Genomic DNA, 27,085 nt, shown 5'->3' with positions numbered 1-27,085 from the left:
AGCACCAGACATCACTATCTATTCTGGTTTCAGCTCTTAAGAAACAATGGGCTGCCATTCCTCATTTTATCCTAACTAGCAAGTTCTGGTCTTATACCCCAGGATCCTGGGCATCCCTCATTCACCCCCCCCCCCCCCCCAACCCCATATGACATTCCTCAGAAATGTTTTACAGACATCCATGATTGATTTATCAATTTCACTGTATTAACAGGGTAACAATTATTGAACTGTACGAAAAAAATGTAAATTAGTTACAAACTACAGTGTGCACTCACTTTATTCAATATGTAAACATCACTGCAGATATTCAGATTTATGTTATGACATGTTTGATATGCCTGCCATCTTTGGCGATGATGTGCCACAGACGAATAGCAAAATTCTGCATGACCCACAGAAGTTTCAGAACATCAATGCTGTCGATTACCTCCTGAATGGCTGTTTTCAGCACAGAAATAGTTTTGGGGTTGTTTCTGTACACTCTTTCTTTAATATAGCCCCACAAAAAGGAGTTGCAAGTGTTCAGAACTAGATAATATGGCAGAATGCGGTCCCAAAAGAGCTCCTCCAGGACATCAAACACTCTGCTGCTTTGCTTAGGTTGAGCTCCAACTTGCATGAACCACATCTTGTCAAAATCAGGGTCACTTTGGATAATGGGGAAGAAATTACCTTCCAGAACCTTCACATACCATTTCGTAGTCAATGTGGCATCAAGGAATACCACACCGATTATTCCATGACTGGACATTGCACACCACACAGTAACCCATTGGGAGAGAAGAGACTTCTCGATCATGATAAGCAGATTCTCAGTCCCCCAAATGTGCCAACTTTGCTTATTGATGAGCCCACCCAAATGAAAACAGGCTTCATTGCTAAACCAAACCATGCATGCGCATACTAATCCCTATCATGCTCCACAGCCAACCATGCAGTTTGAATGTCCTAGCACAAACTGTTCTGAACTTATGATGATTTTTATTTCATATAGTTCAATAATTGTCTCTGTACAGAGACATGCATCTGAACCAACAGTGATTTCCTACATGTAGTGTAGTGTAGTATGGGCCTACTGTATTGCGTATGTTTAGCATCTGGATCACAAAGTGATTGTTATAGGATTTCATAGACATTTCATCCCAAAATAAACTGACAGTAACTTCGGCACTTAACAGTCTGTGGATATTGTAGTCCAAAAATGAACAATGATGTTCTTATTAACAGTGAATGCTACACAAGTATTAGTTAATAGTTCTATGAACATACAGAGTTAATAGAGAATTCATAATTTATGCAATATGTGGAATACGTACAGAGTGAAATTTTAGTATATTCCATAGCTCATTGTAAATCATTACCATAGCCCTACATCACCCCGTATCATCATTTTCAATCATAGACACATAGACAAATCTTGCCAGATATTTTAGTACCGATAACAGTATCAGGTCCATTGCACGTGTTTGTATACTCCCTCAAATTATTTCTTGATGTCTGATGGAATCTGTCAACAACAAAAGAAGAGCTGTGATATAGTGAAAAACTTTCTATCTCACTAATTCACATGTTCAAAGATTATTAAGATATAATATAATAATACTTCCACAGTCTTTCACAATGTTTTATATCCTGAAGCAGAGACAATAACAATGAGTTCCTTCATTGATTGTAACTTGATGAAAACAAATTTGCAAGAATGTTAGTTCTGTCAGTTGGTGTTCTTCTCACTCTAATCTCATTCTCCTTAATGAGTTGATGAATATATTGAAACTGTCTCCATGTATTTATGATCCTGATCCACTAATAAATCTTCTAGTACTTTGGTTACCTAATCTGAAATTACAAACTGAAGACTGTAACTTCTTTTGACAGCTAATAAAAGTACTTAAACATAAACTTTAATTTTGTAGCAAAATCCCACCATTTTTGAAACAACTTGTTTATTTTGCCTGTTTTAACTATTCAATATTTCATTCTTCTTCAGAAAATTTACTTCTTGTTCCACAGCTTTTCTTCAATTATCAGAGTATTTCAGCTATCTCACTCCTGTGTAATTTCTTGGTGCCTTATGTTGAAGCACCATTCTTGGTTTATGTGCTGAATGTTCACTGCAATGTAATAATTTCTTGAAGCTGTATCACTCACATAAATTGTGGGTTCCTTTGCCTTCATTCTTTACTATTAAATTGTTCTCATACTGTTCTTTAGTGTCACTCAAGTGGTTATTGAAACAGGTATTGGACACATACAGGATAATGGAGTACTCTTGACTAATATGTTCAAAACTAATAATTTCATAGCCATTATCTACAAACTCATTTTTTCCTTCTATGTCTGATGTATGAACAACCTTTCCAGAAAAATGATTCATTGAATTATGTAATTGTTTGGATTTCAATTTTATTTGTCTCGGTATATGCCATTTATTTTTGTGATCAAAATTTTCATTTACATCTACATCTATATTCTGCAAATGACTGAGTTGCATTGCAGAGGGTATGTCTCACTGTACAAGTTATTAGGGCTTCTTCTCATTCCGTTCTTATATGGAGCACAGGAATAGTGATTGTTTTAATTCCTCTGTGCATGCAGTATTTATTCTAATCTTACTCTCATGATCCCTATGTGAGCAAAATGTAAGGGACTGAATTATATTCCTAGAGTCACCACTTAAGGCCAGTTCTTGAAACTATGTTAACAGATTTTCTCAGGCTACTTTACATCTACCTTCAAGAGTTTCCCAGTTCAGTTCCTTCAGTATCTCTGTGACACTCTCCCATGCATTAAACAAACCTGTGACCATTCATGCTGCCCTTCTCTGTATACGTTCAATATTCCCCGTTAGTCCTATTTGGTATGGGTCCAACACAATTGAGCAGTATTCTAAAACCAGTGACATGAGTGATTTTTTAAGCAGTCTCCTTTGTAGTCTGATTGCATTTTCTCAGTATTCTATCAATAAACCAAAGTCTACTAGCTGCTTAATCCATGACTGGACTGTGTAAACATTCCATTTCATATCCCTACAAAGAGCTACACCCAAAAATTTGTAAGAGTTGGCCAATTCCAACATTGCTTCATTGACATTATAGTCATAGGATACTTAATTTTTTTATTTTGTGAAGTTTGTAGTTTTATATTTTGCAACATTTAAAGAAAGTTGCCAATCTTTGCATCACTTTGAAGTATAATCAAGATCTGACTGAATATTTATACAGCTTCATTCAGATTATACTTCATTACAGATAACTGTATCATCTGCAAAAAGTTGAGGCTACTTTTCATATTGTCTGCAAGGTCATTAATATACAACATGGACAGCAAGGGTCCCAACGCACTTTATCCAAGATAACATGCTGTGTCCTCCTTACCAAAAAGTCCTCAATCCAGTCACACATTTCACATGATGCCCCATATAATCATACTTTTGACAATAATCAAAGGTGTGGTACTGAGTGAAATGTTTTTTGGAAATCAAGAAATACTGTATCTGTCTGACTGCCTTGATCCAAAGCTTTCAGAATGTTATGTGAGAAAAGTGTGACTTGGGTTTCACATGATCATTGTTTTGGGAATCTATGCTGGTTGGCATTGAGGAGGTCATTCCGTTCAAGATATATCATTACATTTACATGCTTCTTTGTAGTATGTCATCAGTTTCATAAAAAATGCAGGCCTTTACCTGATGAACAGCGTTCACAGATAAATGATCAAGCTCATTTTCATCATTGGACAGCAACATCAGTTCCAGCTTTATTCTTAAACAATACCCATACTTAACTATCATTTTCAACTATTTTCTTGATTCCATTTGCCCAAATTTCTTGGCAGAAATTAAGTTATGAACTCAAACTGGAATAAACCAAATATCTTCAAAATATTATACTGCCCATATCTTTCTCTTAAATATCACTTCTGTTATATCCTAGCCAGTAATGCCACCCGAGCCCGCTGCCAAAAGGTTGGCAGCATCAAAGTCCGGACACCGTCCGCATAAGCAGCGCCAGCGAGACAGGAAATCACCGCAAGTCTGCGCGCGCCACCGCTGGCTTCTGGTTACTTAAGCGCTGGAGTCGCGAGCGCTAGGACAGTTCTGTATTCGCCGCTCAGTTGTATACTCGCCACCGAATTGTGTACTTGCTAGTCAGTTGTGTGTTCATCGCAGCAGAGTTGTTGTTTGTCGTCAGCCGACGCTGACCTAGCCGCTCCGACTCTAACTAGACAGATTACTGTAGATACGGAGTTCACAACTGTGTTTCTGTATCTTCGTTAATAAAGATAAGTACCGACTTTTATTTAATCAGAGTGTTTGGGTTTTCATCTTTCTGTTCACTGTTCCAGCAGACCGGTCGGCCTGCTATTAAAAGTGTGGCGGTGACTTCGTAAGCCGTTTCTACAGCGAATTGTTTGTCGCTACGAACACCGCCACAAAAACTTCAGTTTTATCTATGTCAAATACTTCAATTACATCAATTGTAACATGATATTATGTGCCAATATCAATGTATCTTTCATAACAGTGGAGTTTATATCCAAAAACAAATTATAGTTATCATTAAAAACTTTCCTTTCACTTTTGTACATCTTTGTGTTTTTATCATTTCTTGAACTTTCTATAGACTTTTCACAAGCTAACAGTATTTCACAACAATTTGTTTTATTAAAACTAGGAATCTCATTTGACTAATGACTTACTCCCTTACTTTGACAACAAATCAAACAAGTTTTACAATTCTTATTATTTTTTTTTTATTCTTAAAATTTAACATTTTTGGTAGATCATCTTGAGCTGTTGCTTAATTGTGCCTTTGTAGCTGTTCAGTTTGAGTACATAAAATGTTGATTTTTGACACCACTGCTGGAGCACCAACAGTAGCATCAAGACCTGTTGTTCACATTTTAAACATTGTTTCTGTAATTTATTGCATGTTTTATCATCACAGGTAAGTTGTGCCATGTATCATAAACACATTTAACTTTTTGGGCTAAAATTGCAAAAATTGTGCAGAAAGGTCACCACACCAATTGGCTTCTTTAACATAGAAAGCTTCATATGTATTTAACTGGATTTCTGTAAATGATCTTGCATACTACCAGATGTTTTCCATCTGATGCTATGAAAGAGATGTTGAAGTAGACCAAAGTTTTCTACTGAGTGAGCATAACAGATTTTATACTGTTTCTTGTAAATAACTTTAATAATATATGGTCACTGTTAATATAGCCTGCCAGGTCATTAACAGACAGTAGGAACAGAAAGGGTTTCCTGGGGCATTTGTTCATGCATTCACTCACACATTCACCATGTTCTGTACATCACATAAAGAATGAGAACCTTCTGTGATGTGCAATGGGTAAAGGTATTCATTAATAAGACTTGCAAATCATAGAAATGTAATCTGTGTACCATGTTGACAATGAACTATCACTATCACGCTTCATGCTATCCACAGTTATCCCAATAAAACTTAATCAAGTAAATTATAAAGAAAGTTGTTACTTCTATAAAGAAAGCTGTTACATCATCATTTGTGATACAGAGCTGTTTAGCTGTTATTAGTATCTTGATATCTACTTGATCACAGTGGCACTTTTCAAAAAAACTATGCACCTAAAATTGCAAATAATGACTCCTGCTTCTGGTACATCACTACAGACCAGTGTGGCTTCAGCTGACAGAGACGACAGTGGTCAAGTTATTGTGAGTTGTGTTCCTGTGAATGTGGGCATGTACATTTTCTAATTCAGAAGAAGGCCTTTTGGCCAAAAGCTAACTTGTTTAGGAGTCTTTTTGTTGTGCCTAACTGCGACTCAGCATCTCCACTAGATGGCGAGTAGCAACCTATCCTTTTCATAACATTGACGTTGATGTAGTATTATTTAAACTGGTTTTTGGGAACCATCCACTTGGCTGCCTTGACTCATGGCTTCCATGATGTCATGCAGGATAAACATGAGTTTCCTATGATAAATGTCTTTCGAATCCATGCTGGCTGGCATTGTGTAGGTCGTTCTGTTATGTTTGAGCTCAGACTCTGTTCTAGGATTCTACAACAGATGAATGTCAACAGATGGCTGAATGGTAGTTTTGTGGATCACTTTTTCAACCTCTGGAGCCTTGTTTAATTTTAGTGATTTTGTTGTTTCTCAGTGCCATTGACAATTATATTTGTATCAGTCATCATTGCAGTGGTATGAGATTTAAAGTGGGGCAGTACCTCTGTAACTTCTTTTGTAACTAAATATTTGAAAATTGAGGTCTTCATTTCTGATTCTGTTTTACTGCTCTCAATTTCAGTTCATGTGTCATCAGTATGTGTCTGCTCACTAACTTTGGTCCCACTGTCAGCCTTTACATATGAGCAGAATTTCTTTGAATTTTGTGTAAAATCTTTTGATAAGATTTTTGATGTTACAACTGTGGTAGTAACTGAAGACTTCACTCACTGCCTTCTCGAGAGCCAAACACATTTCATTCAGCGTGTCCCTATCTACGTCTCCACAGTTTGACGCCTATGATACAGAAGTTAGTGTTTCTTTAGAAGTTTCTCTACTGTGAATATGTACCATGAAAGATTCTTCCATCACAAATTGTTCTGCTAGGTACATATCAGTCCAGTGGTTGCTCAACCATTCTTTTGAACTTGATCCACAGTTCTTTTATGTGTTCCTGCTCAGAGGTAAATTTTCTGAGTTATTCTTGCGGATATAACATTGCTACCTTCTTTATGAACTTGCTGAAAATGTAAATCTTTCTACTTGTTTTAGTTGCCCTTTATATTTGTGCAATCATTGCTGTTACAACTGTCACATGCTCACCAATACCAGCTGCAATATAGAAAACCTCTAAACCCAGTCTATTTGTTGTCATTAGATCCAATACAAATATACTTCCATTATAAGTGACCTTCTGAAGCATTTGTTTCATGTAGTTTTCAGGGAAAGCAATTAGTATTATTTTGCAGAATTTCTTGACATCCTCTTCACTTACAAAACTGTAATCATCCCAACTGATTTTTGGATGATGGTTTGATTTGGAGACATGTACAAGAAGTTGAAGGTTTCTCCAAAGTTTATGATTACATCTGAGGATGAGTCTGGTGGTCAGCAGAAGGACAGAATTATAAGTTTATCCTCACCCTCAAAACTGAATCTTATCCAAACAATCTAACATGCAGCTTCTATTCCTGTCTCACAATGGATTTGTTTATTGCACTATTGCAACAAACATGCCACTTCCATTTCCTATTGACCTATCATTTTAATACACACGTAGATTTACTGAAAAATATCACTGCTCTCAAATTTGGGTTTTATACAGATATCTTTCCTAACATTATACACAGATAAGCCACAACATTTTGCCCACTGCCCACCATGACATTGGATGCCACCTGGTGACGTGGACAGGTGATGTCATAATAAAAGTGTGTAAGGAGAGCAGACACAAACAGAGATCACACTAGTGAAGATATGGGCTGCAAATTGGGATATTCATTGACATAAGCAACTTTGACAAAGGATGGATTATTATTACACAGAACCTATGAACAAGTATCTCAAAAATAGGGAATCTGGTTGAATGTTCACCTGTTACTTTCATGAGAATCTATGGAAATGGCTAGGAGGACAGCCATGGCTCTTCACAGAACATGGAGTTTAGAAGTTTGCTTGGTCTGTAAAGTATGGTGATCTGTGGCATCTCTGCCAAAAGAGCACAACGCTGGTGCATGCACATGTGTTTCAGAGCACATCATTCATCATACAGTGTTGAACATGTAGCGCAGTGGCAGACCATCCATATGCATCCACATGTTGTCCTGATGATATCATCAGTTATGATTGCAGTGGGCATGCAACCATTGGGATTTGACAGTTGGTAATTGGAAATATTTCAGCTCTTGGTGAATAACATTTTTGGTACACTGTGTCAATGGTAATCTCCGCAAATGCCACCATCAAGGTGAACGGCAGCTTGAAACATACAGTCCACAATGGACACAGACTGACGCGAGTAGCATTATGCTGTGGGAGACATTCTTATATACTTGCATGGGACTGTGGTAGGAATCAGACACATGCTGATAGCTCCGAACCAACCTTATCCCTACAACCAAGATGTCTTCCATGACAGCAATGTCATTTTTCAGAATTACAACTGTCCATGTCTTAGAGCCAGATCTGTGCCACAGTGGTTTGAGGAGTATTGTAATGAACTCACATTAATGTCTGGGCACCCAAATTCACTTGATGTAAAGCCTCTGGATCCCATCTGTGTCGCTTTTGGGTGCCAATACTGCATACACAAATCAGCAGCCAGTTATTTACGTGAATTACCTGTCCTGTGCATAGACATCAAATGCCACATACCTCCACAAACCTACCGACAAACTGTTGGATCCCTGATACACAGAATCAGTGATGTATTTTGTTCCAAAGATGGACAAACAAGCTATTAAGCAGGTGTCATAAAGTTTTGGCTCATCATTGTATGAGCTCCACTATCATTTAGGACTGTTTGAAACTCTGGAATTTTGTTGTAGATGGTTTAGCAGCTGATCACTAGAATTACAGTCACTGCATTTGAAGGGCATTTCTTTGTGTCTTACACTTCAAATTCTTATAGCTATCATTATGTGGAAATGGACAGAATCACCAAAGCACTTTATAAGTGACTTGCAAGAAGCAGCTATGGTTCATCATCTGTCTACACATGGATAGTGGCTGCAAAAATCAATGGCCTATGTTACCAAAGTGGTCAGCAATGAAAGGCACCTGTTCCCATATTACATGGCCTGTTAAAACCTATCTGGCAGTTTGACCACAAGTGACTTCCCATGAAGCAGTTAACATCCTTCCTAATTTACTTTCAGCCCAGGTATGATGGTAATGCTGGACAGAAAAGAGAAAAGTATTCCAGGCTGCAATCAAGCCTTCATCATTGGAAACCATGACACAACTTCTTGCATAAGTTCTAATAAAAAACATTTGCTAGGAACATTGAACATCAACACTTTACTAAATACTGGGAAACTTAAACAATTGATGAATGTATTAAACACATGTAGTATACTCACATTAGCACTTCAGGGAACCAAATATGAATATGAGAATGCATCTAAATGAGAGAGTTACAAGATTTATAAAGGGAAACTGGGCATAAAAAATAAACAGAAACTCATTGCGCTTGGAATATCTTTCATGGCCAAACAGAATCTGACAGAATTCATAATGTATTTTACATCTCCATTAGAGTGAATACGACTTCAGATCAGCAGTTAATAACAGCTATGCCATCATAAACTCATTCACACCTGCAAACAAGGTCAATTGGAAAAATCCAGAAGGTCAAACAATATTGGGAAAAATTAGAAAACAAGACATCAAAGACACTGAAGCATCACAAAAAATTACTCATAGATGTCTTCATACAAATCAGCAGAGAAGTGAAATACAAGGCAGTAGCATGAAATTTACATCTACAAGAACAGAGAAGGGCTTACCAACTTCTGCAGACAATTCAACTTAAAACTGTCAACCTGTTTCAGAAAATTGCCAGGGAGAGAGAAAATTTTTTCTTCTTGTAATACACATTAGGCTCATATCAACTCGCACAGAAATAACCAAACTAAACCATAGAGAAATTATGAATGTACTGTTCAGAAGATGGCTAGTCATGAACCCAATAATTTTTATCAGAAATTAAGGAAAATTTCAACATAAAAGACGAAACCCCAAAATTAAAAAATTCCATAGTACTGACACAAAATTTCTGGCAACAGGGACAAATTTGTTAAAAAGCTTCACATGAAGAAGGTAGGACATTGGGATGAGACTAGAGAAGTAATGATAGAAAGGGTGAAAGAACTCGAATGACAACCAAGAAGACAAAAACATAAATGGTGGAACAAGGTATGTGATGAAGCAATGGAGTGTAGAATAACAGCTTCAAAAATGAAAGAGACTGGAACATGTCCACTGAGATCAGCAGACAGACATCGGACATTATTAGAGGAGAGGAACAGAAATATGAGGAAAATGACTAGAGAAGTAATGATAGAAAGGGTGAAAGAACTCGAATGACAACCAAGAAGACAAAAACATAAATGGTGGAACAAGGTATGTGATGAAGCAATGGAATGTAGAATAACAGCTTCAAAAATGAAAGAGACTGGAACATGTCCACTGAGATCAGCAGACAGACGTCGGACATTATTAGAGGAGAGGAACAGAAATATGAGGAAAATGATTAGAAGGAACAGATATACATTTCAGACAGAGCAACCTGATGGATATGAAGAGTATTTTCAGATAGTAAATAATAGGGTGCAAGACAGCAGACCTTCACTTCGGAGATTCAATAATCAAACTGATTACAAACAAAAAGAACTGCAAGTCACTAACAAAATATACACATAAAAAAAGTTTTGCATAACCTCAGTTCCGAGATTCTGGAACCTGTACAGATAATTGGAATAGAGATCAACATAGACATCATTTCTGCCCTCTTTATTGCACACGAAAACCACACATTGCATATTGTACCACCATATAGTGAGACCTTCAGAGGTGGTGGTCCAGATTGCTGTACACACCGGTACCTCTAGTACCCAGTAGCATGTCCGTTAGCATTGATGCATGCCTGTATTCATCATGGCATACTATCCACAAAATCATCAAGGCACTGTTGGTCCAGACTGTCCCTCTCCTCAATGGCGATTCAGCATAGATCCTTCAGAGTGGTTGGTGGGCAATGTCGACCATAAACAGCCCTTTTCAATCTATCCCAGGGATGTCTAGGGAACATGCTGGCCACTCCAGTCAAGTGATGTCATTATTACAAAGCAAGTCATTCACAAGATGTGCACAATTGGGGTGCAAATTGTCATCCATGGAGACAAATGCCTCGCCTAAATGCTGCCAATATGGTTGCACTATCGGTCGGAGGATGGTATTCACATATCATACAGCTGTTACGGTGCCTTCCAAGACCACAGTCAGCATATGTCAGCCCCACATAATGCCACCTAAAACAGCATGGAACCTCCACCTTGCTGCACTCGCTGGACAATGGTTTTTAAGGTGTTTAGCCTGACCGGGTTGCCTCCAAACACGTCTCCAACGATTTTCTGGTGGAAGGCATATGCGACATTCATTGGTGAACAAAACATGATGCCAATCATGAGCAGTCCATTAGGCATGTTGTTGGGCCCATCTGTACTGCACTGCATGGTGTCATGGTTGTAAAGATGCACCTCACCATGGATATCAGGTGCAAAGTTGTGCATCATGCAGCCTGTTGCACACAATTTGAGTCATAACATGACGTCCTGTGGCTGCATGAAAAGCATTATTCAACATGTTGGCATTGCTGTCAGGGTTCCTCTGAGCCATAATCTGCAGGTAGTGGTCATGTGCTGCAGTGGTAGCCCTTGGGCGGCCTGAGTGAGGCATGTAATCAACAGTTCCTGTCTCTCTGTATCTCCTCCATGGCCAAACAACATCGCTTTGGTTCACTCCAAGACACCTGGACACTGCCCTTGTTGAGAGCCTTTTCTCACACAAAGTAACAATGTGGATGCGATTGAATTGCGGTATTGACCATCTAGGCATGGTTGAATTACAGACAACATGAGCAGTGTACCTTTCTCCTGGCTCAATGACTACAACTGATAATTTGTCAGACCCCCTAAGTGTAATACGCACGCTCATGCATGATTGTTTACATCTTTGGGTGGGTTTAGTGACATCTCTGAACAATCACAGGGACTGTATTGCGGTATTGACCATCTAGGCATGGTTGAATTACAGACAACATGAGCAGTGTACCTTTCTCCTGGCTCAATGACTACAACTGATAATTTGTCAGACCCCCTAAGTGTAATACGCACGCTCATGCATGATTGTTTACATCTTTGGGTGGGTTTAGTGACATCTCTGAACAATCACAGGGACTGTGTTTGTGATAAAATATCCACAGTCAATGTCCATCTTCAGGAGGTCAGGGAACCAGGGTGATGCAAAACTTTTTTTTTTTATGTGTGTACTCTAAGAATCTTCTAAGCTGTGAGGAGCTGATGTGATGACTAATTTTCAGACAATCTCAAAAAGAAAGCCCATCTTCAGTGCCATTGCCACTGCATCAAATTGAACAATACACTGGCCCTCTGAAAAATAATACACTGCAATATGGAGATGGAATATTAGCTAAGATGTGGAAACTTAGGAAGAAGTAGGTACCTGAAACCATTTATGAGGTTATTAAAGAAATCTGGGAGGAAGGAAGAACACCAGATGATTGGAAACAAGCCATAATCCATCCACTGTATAGGAAGAGAAGTAGGAAAGAAACCAACAATCAGCAAGGCATACTTCTACTTCCAGTTACTGACAAAATTATATCCTAAGTTTTACAGAGTAATATAGGAGCCCAAGAAGAATACACACCGGGTGAGTACCAAGATGGTGCCAGAGCAAATTTTTAACTGGAAAAGAATCCTCAGGATCAGAAAAATATGGAACCTTAACACAGTTATCGCTTTCATTGATTTCAAAAAGCCTGTGATTACATAGATGGACAATATTTCTACTACTGGAAGAATCAAGCATTAGCAAAACCACCAGACAGCACCAGACAGTTGAACAGTTGCAGACACAGTTTCAACAGTTAAATTTCTAGGTAAAGTTTTTGAACTTTTCAGAATTAACACAGGAATTCAGGAGGGTGATGAACTCTGATCCATTCTCTTACGAGGAAGTAAGACAAATACCCACAAGAGAAAAACATCAAAGAAATTCATCTGGGACAAAAAAGGGGGAAGGATTGAGGTGAAATGTCTCACTTCTACTGATCATGTTACAATAATTTCTAAGAACAAATCAGATGCAAAGATAATCACAAAAACACTTCAAAAAATTGCAGCTAAAACCATATTACAAATATTGCTTGAGAAAACAGAATACATTGAACATAAGCACAATAGAGAAATTTTATATAAGCACAACACAGAAATATCAATAGTTGACAAGTTTAAGTATTTGGGAAAATATAGCCTATACAATAAAATGGATTAGATAACACAAGTAAAGGAAAAACTAAAGAAATTTTATTTAGCATAAAAACCAAACCAAAACCAATATAATAAAAGATCATTTATGCTCCATTGCAACAATAATTAAATCAGAAGCACTGTACAGATTTGAGTGCCTTACACTGAATAAAAGAGATGAACAAGAAGAAATGGAAAAGAAAGAAAGGGAAATATTCAAATAATTTTAGTACTACAAAAGAACGAAGATAACAGCTGGATGAAGAGGAGAAATGAGATTCATACAGAAACAGAAACGATCACAGACACAGTAAGGAAGAGGAGATTAAAGCTTCACAGTTCCATTTACAGAATGAATTACAGCAGGCTCACCAAGACAATTTTGGATTCCATTTCCAAATTAAAAAACTCTTTGAGATGGCTTGAAGATACAGGAAGTGATTTGAGAAGACTCAACTCCATAGAAGAAACCATACAGGGCAAAGAAAATTTTAGGCTACCAATCGGTACAGCAAAATTTCCTATCCAACAACAAAAACCACAACCTATATGAGAGTCATAAGGAGCAGAGGTAGACAAGCAGCTAATGCATTAAAGAGTTCTACAAAGATAATAAAAATACTACACCATAGTTTTAGGTTCCAAGCAGTCTAGAATTGGCCAAACTCTGTAATAAGAACAATAAATGCTCCACACACAAGCAGCTACCTAGAGAGCAGCCCCTCAGTTTAGTGCACCCTTGACCTATTTAATGGGACACTACAACTCTCTGCCTAATGCCACAAGTACAGGAAGTCATGATTAGAGAACCTTCAAAGTTTCTGGTTCAGCCTTCTTTTCAGCTCAAGATCTGAGGCCCCCTTAATTTTGGAGACAATGGTGCAGATTGAGAACTTTGTTGAAGCTTGATGAGCAACATTCTTTGCCTGCCACTTTTATGAATGAAGTAGGGCCTTGGAGACTAGACAACAAACATCATTTATTTCATAGTGTGCCACAATCTGCAGCTCGTAGTACCCTGTTCCCTCAAACAGCCTATTTAACCCTTAACTTGTGATGTTAGGTCTCCTGCACTAACTCATAATTTTAAATTTGTATCCTCACATCTTGTTTTGCAGTTGCACACTCCCACTACTGTCTGCCTTATGCTCTAATGGCCTTGAACATTGTTGAGGTTAGTTTATTCCCAGCTGTTACTGAGTGAGAATTGCAGCTTTATTATTAGGACACGCCCTCTGAGAGACATGCCTCACAACAAGGCTTCAATTCTGTAATATGATACAGTTAAATGATGCAAGTGATGTTGACAAGTGTGAGGAAGACTTATGCCTGGACGCGTGTGAAGATAATTCAGATTCTGGAATGCCTGGTGACGAAAGAGAAGATGTTGCAGTAAGCAATGTTCACAATAAGGTTCATTAGGGAACGAAATGGGTTCAAGTGGTGTTGTAACCTTTGTATCATAAGGAGACTATAAAGGGTCAAGCATGTGCACTAGGAAATACAGCTTTACAAAACACTGCTGTTGTCCATCTTCAGTAACAAATACTTGCAATACTGTCAACATCTAAAAACTGTACTACATTGTATATCCAGCTTTTAATTGTTCAGTTGCACTTGTTCATCTCAAAATATGTGATCAATTACTTAATGTTTTTACTAATCTATTTAGTACAAAGGATAGAATCAATTTGAGTAATACTCTTAATTTTTTAAGTTAAATTAGAACAAGTTGTATAGAGCATACATACAATGACTTCATCAATGTGCAGTATTTTATTAGTTGTCGATAGTTGCTAAGTACTATTTTGTACAGTCAGGATATCAGATTTCTTAAATCAGAGGGAAAGATAAAGCAAAATGTTTTGAGTAGACCTCATCTCATGTCTCAACATAAGCACCTCACAAGTTAAGGGTTAACATGTTGAATGAGACAGTCTGGTGCACACACAGAATACATAATGTGATACTTCCCATCCCTTGCTGACTTTTCCCTAAGACATATTATTATTCTCTGTATGTTTGAGAGTCCAACGATCAATACACATCTATCTTTTGCACTTACTTCCCCTTGATACAGAGTACAGCAAGCTTCCCAAGACATGAATATATTATTTCTGCTGTTCGCAACTTTTCATTTCACTCAACAATAGTGTTTGCAGTAACAGCAGATGCAATCACATTTGTCTCCCAGAGAAAATTAACTATTGAAAACTCATTGGAGTGTACCAAGAGTAGCAAACAATTAATGAAACTGATGTTTACAATACACTTCCTTAATTCTTCCCACACTAATGAGATGGCAGATATAGACTGCTTGAAAAGCGTGTATGATAATATTCTGTTCCTTCTCTTGACTAAAAGAAGAAGAATTCCTGTTCTTTATTATTAATCTCTAACAGAACTTTTACATAGTCAAGACAAACAAGAAACTAAGCTCCACACTTTGGTATGTATGAACCAATCAGGGCTGACTGACAATCAGGTTACCCAATGATGTAGTCTGGAGGGGGCTGAGTGAGCACACAACTCTCCTGGCTGTTGCCAGCTTTCTAGACCTTAGAGCTGCTACTTCTCATTCAAGTAAACCCTCAGTTGGTATCACAAGGCTGAATATACTCCATTACAGCTCTGTCACGAATGAAACACACACATGGTAGTATCAGGAACTGAATCTGGGTCCTTCACATAGTAACCAGACATACTGACCATTGCCTATGGAGGTGGACTTGCATAGCCAGGAGCCTCAGAAAAAAGTAATTACTTTAGTGGGCTGTCCTTCGGTGTATGAAATGTGGAACATAAAATGTGTAGAATGTGATTTATTAGTCTCATTATGTACATTGTACAGATCATATGATCTGTTGTACAGGGGACACATCAAGTTTAGCAAAAATATAATGTATAATTATTTACAGAAATTCTTTTTACACTGTTTTAAGAGTAATGCCAATAAATATAACAGTACAATATTTATTATAAGTCAACAGTTTACCAGTTCCCTTTATTGTACATGGACAACACTGCAAAATTAGCTATAGATTTTTATTGTTATAGTCTTTCATGAATTCTTCAGAGGTGTAGTAACATTTTTCTACTAAAATATTTTGGAGTAAACTTTTCAGCAAATCAAAGTCCATTCTTAATATGTTTCTTCCTTTTGTTATAGATGTACAGATGTATAGATGTACAGTGGTGTCTGTGCATAAAACTTTAAGTGATATGAAACGCAATTTGAAGTTTTCCTTGTGACGAGTACCATAGCTATGCTTAAAATGGAACTTTTCAAGATTATTTTGATTATTATATACAAAAATCAAAATTTCAAAAATGTGCAATGAAGTAGTTGTTAGAATATTTAATATCATGAACAATGGGTGACATGACTCATTTTTGTGGGCAGCACGCATGTTTCTAATGATTTTCTTCTGAAGAATTAGTAGCCTTGTACTGCTTCTAGAGTTTCTCCAGAAAATTATCCCATACCAAGTAACAGATTCAAAATAACTGGTAGACTGTCTTTCTTGTGTCCATATGAATGGCACCAGACAAAATAAACATTGAAAAAGCTAGGGAAATTAATTTATTTGCCAGGAAGTCTATATATGTCTTCCAGTTTAAACTTTTATTAAGGTTTAGGCCCAAGAATTTGATATGGCTAATGTCTGTCATCAGTTGATTATTATGGGCTATTTGTACAGGACATATTGCTGACAATTCAGAGACAAATTTCATTATCTGGGTCTTAATGACATTGAGCTGTAGTACATTTTTAAGGAACCAGGATTCCAGTTTCCCCAGACCATTTTCTGTACTATCTGGAATCTTTTGCATTGTATCATTTTCTATCAGGACTGAGGTGTCATCTGTGAACAAGGCTGAATGAGCATTGACATTTAATGGTAAATCATTTATATACAACAAGAACAGGTAAGGACCCAGTATTGAACACTATGGAAATCCTTAGAAAATTCTTTTCCATTCAGAGTGGTAGTTAACTGAATTTGATGTTAAAATAACTCTTTGTTTCTTTTCTGTAAGATAAGAGATGAACCACTATAACACAGTATCTTGGATCTGATAGCTCTTCAGTTTGTGAAGTAATAGTGAGTGGTCCACCGAGTCAGAGGCTTTCATTGGATCACAGAATATTGCTGACACTTTTGTATGGTGACCTAGTGACATGTTTTTTTTTCTGTACATTCTCTGATGGTATTTATGGTGCTTTTTCCTCTTTGAAAAACAAACAGATTTTTACAAAAAAAGTCATTTACTGTAAGGAAATTTTCTAGTTGTTTTGCCACAAGTTTTTCAAATATTTTAGAAAAAAGAGGATGGAGAGAGATAGGCCGGTAGTTTCCCATATCTTCTGGTGATCCCTTTTTAACTAATGGCTTAATCTCTGCATCTTTTAGAACATATGGGAAAGACTCGTGTTCAAGGACAGGTTTAAAATAAGTCTGTGGGTATGAAATAATATGGCGTACTGCCTTGATTACCATGGAAGGTATCCCAACCAATCCAGCTGAATTTTTGTTTGTTAATGATAATATTCTGACTACCACATCTTTCTGAGTGATTTTTCTGAATTTTTTAAAACAAATATTTTTTTATGTCATCTCTAAGCCTGAAAATCATATTTTCCTGGTGGACTGTCATGTCTAGGTCAGATTTTGCTGTATTGACAAAGAAATCATTGAAGCAGTTTCAAATTTGTACATAATTTACAATAATATCACCCTGAAACCTAATTTGAGAAATTTCTTGACTTTTAACATTGACTCCCAACTCTAATTTCACAATAGACCAGACTGCCTTTGCTTTATTCCTTTGTTTGTTTATGAATATACTATTTGCCATTTTTTTTTTTGCTGCCACTATCACTTTTTTGAATATTGTCTTATAGCACTTAACATAAGTTACAAAATTAGAGTTTCTATTTACTTTGAGCTCATTGTGCAGCTGTATTTTTCTGGTACTTGAAATTTTTATGCCTGGTGTAACCCAATTTTGTTTATTCCTGACTCTCTTTTAATAATATTTTGGGGGAAATGTATCATTGAATACATCCAAAAACAATTTAGAAATTTATCAAAATTTTTGTTGCTTGAATCACAATGTTCTAAAGGCCAGCTTATAACACTTAACTTAGCACAAAACAACCGTGTAATGATTTGATCATTGAAATCTGGAGCAAATCATCATCTCAAAAATATTAGACAATGATGCAAATGGTAAAATAAGGTGGTATTGTACTTGTCAAATTCTCTGGAACTACTCTTTTTATAGAGCAATGCCAAGTTTCTGGCTGTCTGGGAAATGGTCAGCAGCCACTTGTGCTTTTTTTTTTTTTTTTCCTTTTAAAAATGGAGTTATTCTGAACTGTTGTTAGATAACCTTTGTATCTATCATTTATGTCAGAGGAAAGAAATCTTTCAATGAGTGTCTTCCCCTTAATGTACAGCGGTATAATGACCAACTGACTTTTGCACATAATATGTGTTGTTTCTTCTGCCTGCATAGAGTAAAAGTGGCAGCATTAATGTCTTTAATCAATTCTTCAATGTAAAATTGATACATATGGTCTAAAAGTTCATTTTGTATAAAGTGTGAATATATTTACAAATGGAGGTACTAGAGCTATCAAAGTGGTCATCTAAAAGATTGACAAGATTTACTTGAAGAGACAAGAAATCTAAGAAATTTCCACAGTTAGCTGAATCTTTAGTGTTAACTCATGAGTTCCACAAAATGTTAAGCACTCTGCTACTTCATGTAATGTGTGTTTGTCCTCCATAATTAACTCATTATGCTTATGAATTTCTGTTCATGTTTCACATGCTTAATCGGTCTGAGGAGCAATGTTAATGGTGTCAAACATTTTGTATTTACAGGCATTTTATAAATGCTCTTCACTTGCCTCATGTGTCTTAAACTATTCATTTAAATGCTTTAGATCCTTACAGAAAAATGTTGCCCACAATCCTTCACTGCCAAAATAATTTTTCTTTCTCTTCACTGACTGTTAACTGCTACTTTTTGAAGAACCATGTATTGCAGAAAGCTGTGTTCTTCCTTCCATCAGGTTGAGACATTAAGAAACTTTTTGGTTGATGTGCATGTTACAGCTGGATTTATAGCTTCTCTTTTATATTTAATAAATTAAAGTTTTTTTTAGCGAACAATTTACTTTATTAATTTTGAAATTGCTGTAAGAGTACTTCAGTTTCAGCCTCCAGGATAAGGAACACTACTGAGAGATGGCTACTTTTGTTGTTAATGACACTTTCCATTGACCTAGAAAGGTGTGTTAAGTGATGTCGGTGAAAATTCGGGTTACGGGCCCAATCTGGCTGGCCCAGACACTGTGTATAGGTGCAGATGGGTGGGAGAGTGGTAATTTGACAGACAGCAGGGTTTGATGGGGTGAGGGAAAGAGGGGTATGCATGAGGCTGTCCATCTGCTGGGCCCATACGATTTGGTCCCAAGCTACACCATGGTAATGGGTGAGGTAGAGCAAGATAAACTACAACTGCAGTTTACCAACTCAAAGGTGTGGAGGGATTAAGGGCCACAAGGTGCTGGCCCTCAGCTGAATAGAGTAGGGAAAGGAAAACATATCCATTGCTATGGGATGATGGGCTGAGGGAAAGGGTGAGAGAGAAGTAGCGGGAGACATGGCCCCGCTCAGAGTAACATGAGTAACATCATATATTTCTGGAACATATTAGTGGAAACTGTTCCTCATTACCTCTGGTCTCTTGTCATCTGTACTACACTACAATCATGTCATTCTCAAACTGTTTAATATAATACTGGAAAATGTGCAGAATAAAACTATATTCCAAAATTCTGGTGGGACCTGACCCCTCTTGCTATTACAAATGAGCCACTCTTCTGAATTACTGATGTTTCATGTCTAAAACAAAGAATATTATACATTGCAAGTCCTTCATCTTTTTCTCACCCCTCCCCCCCCCCCTCTCTCTGTCTCCCCCCCACCCCCACCACTCTTTTCCACTCATTTGCTACCTTGTGCTTATGTAGTGGTATGATTGGCCAGTAAGTCACCATTTCCAGTGTACTCACAAGTGGTGTAAGTTTCGAACTTGATGAATTGGCTCCTTCTGGTATTCTGCTGGAAATATTACTACTTCCATTAAAATTTTTATTTCTTAATGAGTTGACAATTTTCTCACTTCATAGGGGAACAGGGAGAGAGTTAAACCTCATTATGTCTTCAAGGTATTACATCAATGTACTACTTTATCATTATGTTTGCACATAAGAAATTGCCTAATACACTTCAAAAATGTAGATATTAAATCTATCTGCTACAGACCTCTGAAATTTATAGTGTCTTGGTTTTCCTGACTAGAAACATTGTTGTCTTTTGTTATTACCCATGTCTGACATTCTATCTCTGTCAGAGACCATAGTTTCCTATTTGTGACACAAAAGTACTTTTTGGTCTTCATTACTGTTTTAACCTACAGTCATGTGTCCTGTGTACCTGTCTGTCTTGATTAAAGAACTTCTTCCAATCCATGGTGGTCTGATAAAGCAAGCAGTGGTAACAATATGAAAGAACAAACAGCCTTGGTTGCAAAACTGGACTTTTTATTTTATTTAGCCTCCATCTTAGTTGTAAAACTGAATCTTTTATTTTATTTGACATTCAGTGGAAAATAAATAAAAAGAACCCAGTTTTGCTGCCAAGATTGTTTGCTGTTTCATATCTCTTGATTAAGCTTCTCTTTCCTGGCAATGGAGTTTCTAAAAGGTTTACAACAGATGTCATACTTGAAATGAAAAATGCTAATCAATGCCCAAATAAATTAGCATAATTTATGTGCTGTTTTCCCCACTAAATTACATAAATATGTTGCTTGAGGAACTAAAAACTTCTGTTATAACTGCAACGAATACATGCACTGCAAAATTTCTATTCAATCTTCTAGAGTGCATATAATCAACTGTATTTTCTGTCAGTACCATCACACATACATATCAGTGATCATGCACCAACCTTACACTGTTTCTCCATCAAGGATAATCTTGTATACTTAGGATACAGTTCTCACAGACACTCAGCTGCTCAAGGTCCTCCCATCACTTCCTTGGTCATCCAGCTGGACAGTTTCCAACAGGTTTCCCCATAAGCTCAGCTTTGAACTGGCACATGTCTGGCCTCCTGGCAATGTGGCCTGCCAGGCTTATGCTCTGTACTTTCGTTTTCTGCACAGTGTTCCATTGCTTCACCAGATCACACAGTTTCTGTTTCTTCCTATATCTCTAGGTGTTCTCTTTGCAGATTTGTCTGAAGATCTTTCTTGTGATTTTTGATTCAAAGATCTACAGGTTCTCCTAATCTTTTTGTGGTGCTTCTGTGCATTGGTTACAAGAAAGATACATATGGTGTAGTTACTTCCGAAGATATCCCTACCATCAATTTGTAGGAAACACCAGTGACAGGGTGGATTAGGTGGTGGTAGGCAGCTGTATGGGACAGCTCTTGCACCTGATTCTTCCAAACAGCTATGATCCATGGGGCAGCTGGGTGAAAGTAACAATGACAAAGGAATGATTATGAATATTGTGGAAATATGTTGGTCAGAGGAATGCCACTTTAAAATGAATGAGAAATATTTGGATAAAATTTTTCTAATTTCAGGATCCTTTGGAGGTAGGTAAAGACCTGGTTCAGAGTATAATTTAGTTGTTCTATTCATGGATAATAATGTATGAGAGATGAAAGTGATGCTTCTTTGTTCCTGAATAGAAGGTGTAAGGAGATCCTAGGAGATCTGAAGTTAGGTATGAGAGATTCACTTCTAGATATTGGTTTACAGAGACATTGACAATATCACCATATTGGGAGATGAATTGCATGTCATTATAAATGTGACAACTGCCAATAATTATGGAAGGTTTCAAGGAGTGGGAGGATATAGGAAAGAAACATGTGGTGTGAGACTGAAGATTTAAAAATTCTTGGAAAGTCATCAGAAGATAGGTGGAAATGGATGAGTTTCATCGTTCACTTGCAATAGCAGCTCAGTGAGATGGTTCAATGTTTGCTTTGTGATTTTTCTAGTCTGTTGAAAAGGTGGTAAAAAGGTGTTTCCTACATTTTCTCCACTATTTTCCTGATCATACAATGAAAAATTCAGCATGATTCATTCGACCATCATATGGACAGGTTCCTTTGCAATTTTTGGCATTTCTGACTCAGTATTATGTTTAATGATCCAATTGCTGAAAACATTGCCTAAAGTTGTGACTTTTGTCTAAATTCTAGTTATTTATAAGGTTTACATTTCTCATGCTTCATTTGATATCCATACATACATGGTCTACCTTGTAATTAATATCTTATACACAACCTTTGCGTTTGTTTCAGATGCATGGAAGGATGCAGAAACTGCTGTACCAGACTTTGTTACTGTTTCTGTTATGCTTCCATTGTGGTGCTAATAATTTTTTCCATAAAAGGCATTTCCAAAGCCATACATACTCAGAAATAAAGGATACAGTAAATTCTAAGCATGCAAGCAATTGTGCACATCTGCAAATAGAGACAAGTAATAAACAAACACAAGCAGAATTAACAGATTTGGAAAACCATGAGTCTGGGTCCAGCGTTCCAGTTCAGACCAATGAAGCCCAAAACAGTTACGGCACAAAACATAATGGAGACTTATTATACATAGATAAGAAAAAAATGTATCAAAGGAAGAAAATGGTTGATTTTTCTTCTAAAAACTCAAATTCAGTACTGTACGGTGATACAAATAAATTGACATTATCCAAGGAATCATCACTAGAAACACTTGTAGATTTTGCTATAGATATGCTCAATCAGAAGATAAAAAGAGAGGGAAATAGTAAAATAAAAATACCTGACATAAATGAAACATTTTATGAACAGGTTGGTCCTTTGAAAGTTAAAGGAGAATTTTGTGCCAGAATGGGTTGGTTCCTCTCATTGTCTACTTTGTACCGCACAGATCAAATATATGTATCACGAGGAGGAAATATTCTTACTTTGCTTATTAGTGTTGGTTTAAAGGAAATGTTCATTGATTATGATGACTACAAGTTTAAGTTTATGGAAGTAGGTCCTACAGGGAAAATTGAAGCTCAAGTTGTAAATAACTCCATTGAAATGATTTTAACTGTTGATATTAGTGGTTCAGGATGCAAAATAAAACTCGCTGATATCAAAATTACAACATTCAGTGGCCTCAAAATGCATGTAACTGGTCTTGGCAGATTAAGTTTTTTTGTATCTAAAGTAACAACATGGATTATTGAACTATTCCATGAAGAAATTAAAGAAAAAGCTGAAAGAATACTGGCAAGAGCTTTGGAAGGTGTTCTAGATAATATAAAATGTTAAAGTTTTGAAATTTCAGGGTTTTTGTTTTCCATACATGTTATCACATAATTTCTTTAACAATAAAATTTTAAAGTATGGATTACATTTACTATTAACCATTTTGTTATTTTGTCTCTCTCACTGTGCATGCAACCATCTTATATCATACATAGGGACATCAGAAAATAAGTTAAAAGTAAGTTACACATACTGTCCCATGCTCAGACCATTGCAAAACAATGGTTGGGCATTGTCATAAGAGAGTACATATTTCTAGTTCTCTGCAAACACAGTTTTGCTGCAATATGGGTAGCAGACACATCACAGTATGTGACTAACATTGTGCAGCGACTGGAAATAGTCTCTAAAGTGTAAGTACATGGGACAGTACTATTCTTGTGGGCAAACTATCTAAATTGCACACAGATTCACCATGAAATTTTGCAGGTATATGGATCAAATGCAGTGTCACATTCAGCCATAGTGAAATGGTGCCAACAATTAGACCAAGGAATGCCAGACATTGGTGACATAATCAGGAAAGAAGGCTACCGACATACACCAAAGGCAGTTGTTTTGGCAAACTGAAAGAACATCTGTGCAAAAGAGGTTTTCCAATAATGAGGGCGTTCACACAGTGGTTCTCTAATGGCTTCATGGCCAATGAGCACATTTCTAACACTGACAGATTCAACAATATGTAGAACTTCCCAACCGATGTTTACAGAGACTTGGCAACTTTGTTGAAAAATAGTGTCATGCACTTGTGTCACACTGAAGTATATTGCAGTATTCAATAAAAATTAGTTGCCCTGCACAATAATGTGTCACTTATTTTTTGAGATCCCTTTATACAAAACATATCAAAAACTTCAGATTAATCAAGGAGTAAAAGTAGTCAGTAGAGACCATAAATGAAGTTTGTATACATGCTACAAACCTGCCAGCAGCTTGAGTTCTAGTGGCCTGTTTGCTTGTAAGTAAGTACCAAAGTTTGGATGCACTGCACATACAGTGAAAATGATATATTGCAGTTTGTTTTGTTATTCACTATGCCTTATAGTCTTGAAAACATAAATCCTGAGCTCTACACAAAATGTGAAGAATGGCAAATAACTGAAAGTGAAGAAGATAATAGTGTGTAAGCTACACTTGGCTTTGTTGTATGGGATTTGTAAATGCTCTCTTAGATCACCAGGTTCACACATCAAAATCTAATGCTTCAAGATGGCTGGGTTACTACAAGTATAAAATTTCAGTACTTATCTTTAGTTACCCTATATTCTTCAAGTTGCATTGTGTTTCCCAGAATCAGAGTTCCATGTAGCTTTTGTGTATTAATGGATTTGGTGTCTCTTAAATCAATAAAATGCCATTATGCTGTCAGACATCTTGATTTATTCACTGGTAGGTTGATTGCTACCCATTATGTACAGTCCAAAACTTTCACCGGTGTCATGCAATAGTTAAATTTACAGAGAAACGTTCATTTACATCTAACCTCTAGCATAGGTTACATTTACCTCAGAAAAGTTTGAGGTCTTTGGAAAAGTAACATTGTCATATAATCTCTTTCAGTATTACTTCCATACATAAATGTTTATCAGAAACCTATACTGGTGTTAAAATTAGAACAGATATTAAAGGTTCCATTTCATTAATTAAACGTTGTAATTATAGCACTTAAATACAGTAGTATGATTTTACAGTTATGTTTGTTAATAGTATAGGCAGCAATGCCTAAATGTGAAACAGAAAGTCATTGCTCACAATGGGATACTTAAGAAACTGATTGGCAACAGCTGAAGAGCCAACCTGCACCTCCTAATGACTTCTGCAATTGCGCTCTGTGTATCAGCCGCTGAGTATGCTGCTCCTGTGTGCTATGCTTTGGCTCTTGCTAAGCAAGTCGATATTGAAATCAATGATACTGCAAGGATCATCTCAGGATGCTTGAAGCCAACATCAGTGCAGAAATTGTATCCGATTGTTGAAATAGCCACACCCAAAATCTTGAGGGCCACTGCTGCAGACAATGAGAGAACAAAGCAGGAGAATGACCACTGACATCCTCTGTACACTCATCAGGCAGTGAGATCCTGCCTTAAATCATGCAAGAGTTGCCTTGTTATGACTGTGCCATTGGAGGGAGCACCAGAGGCAATTCGTCTTGGAAGCTGGAAGAGCTCACTGCCCATGGACGTCTCAGCAAAAGAAGAACTAGCACCTGGCGCAAACCTACCCTGTATACAGGTCCCTCAACCACCTAAGAGTGGCATTCCCTGATTCAAGACCAACCTGAAGAAATGGGGAATCCTTCCAGCGAGTGCAGACACTGTGCACAGACATTATGTGCAGACAGTCTTTGACTGTGGGGCTGAAGAAGATCTAAGCCACCTACTTGTATGCCCCACCTGGACAACTCGTGCACAATACAAGATGTTTATGAAGGAAATGACAAAGCTATTGCAGCTGCTATTTTTTGGAAATGCTGACCAGACATGGAAATGATGAGTACATGTAATTTGAACAGAGGGTGAAATTTGGTGCTAGCTCATAAATATCATAATTTAAACTTATTCTCTTTAAAGCTGTGACTTTTATTAGTGGTTTTATTTATTTAACAGTATTAATAATAAGTGGAATTTCGGTGTTGACACTGAGACTAATCAGCTGAATTTTGAATAGATGTTATGTACAATGCAATATAATTTTTCTTATTTCAAAAAAGCTCAGTCCACCAAATTTGAGGGAAAGTGGATGTTTTTCTGGATCCTCTGTCACCTGAGCTTTCTAGTGGGATATACATTTTGAAAATGGAAATAGTTTCTGTATTATGAAATTTTGTAAATTATGTGTTTCTTGAATTTCAATGTTAATTTTGTATTCTGATAATTTTGAAGGTTAATTATGAGTTGTGGCTAACAACAAAGAAGTTTGATAATCATTGTTAATTAAAGTGTTTTACAGTGCTTTTCATTAATATTATTTTATTACATAGTTTCAGTCATGGTCAGAACTGTGGGTTTTCAACAAACATTGCTAAGTGGAAGACATTAATTCATCTATCATGTTAGTAAGTACATGTCATCTCCATGGATAGCATAGAGAGTTACTATTCCACTTACAAGTATTAATCTTTCACTCATAGTGAAAAAACAACAATAAAACTTATTGATATCTTGGCTAATGAGTTTTGTTACTTGGATACCAATCTGACTACAAAGCAAAATGTTTGATACCGTCAAAAATTGTTACAAGTGTTACCAAAGAATTATCACTCCAGAGAAATCTTTGAACTCATATGGCATATTAATGATCCAGAGCATCCATTATCATTAGAGGAACTTAATGTTGTAGAACTCAACATCATCTTGATGGAGAACACCAAGAACAAAGCAGATGTGCAGTTCACTGCAACTATTTCATACTGCAGCATGACAACAATCACAGGATTTTCTTTAATGCTACAATTGTTGTATGCATTAACTCCCAGGCTTAAAGTCAGTGTAGAGACTGGACCTGGCACCACCCCCAGATCTATGGTATTTCTGAACAGGGGCAAAAACTTGATAGTGGCACTCTTCCCTCCCCCTCCTCCACTACCAATTTGTCGATTACTTGCAATAGGAAGTAAAAAAAAAATCA

General features: G+C 36.9%; 1 protein-coding gene across 1 annotated transcript in view; it reads left to right on the top strand.

Moving 5' to 3' along the window:
• LOC124776658 overlaps window positions 1–26,622 on the top strand; it is a 31,364-nt gene extending 4,742 nt beyond the window's left edge. The window contains exon 2 of the mRNA XM_047251749.1: window positions 22,460–26,622. Within this exon, the coding sequence (XP_047107705.1) occupies window positions 22,460–23,458 (999 nt within the window). The 3' untranslated portion in view covers window positions 23,459–26,622. The remainder of the gene's footprint in view (window positions 1–22,459) is intronic.
• Window positions 26,623–27,085: the final 463 nt, after the last annotated feature.

The sequence above is a fragment of the Schistocerca piceifrons genome, chromosome 2, assembly GCF_021461385.2.
Source record: "Schistocerca piceifrons isolate TAMUIC-IGC-003096 chromosome 2, iqSchPice1.1, whole genome shotgun sequence".
Taxonomy (NCBI): domain Eukaryota; kingdom Metazoa; phylum Arthropoda; class Insecta; order Orthoptera; family Acrididae; genus Schistocerca; species Schistocerca piceifrons.
This window is presented reverse-complemented; position numbering and strand designations above follow the sequence as displayed.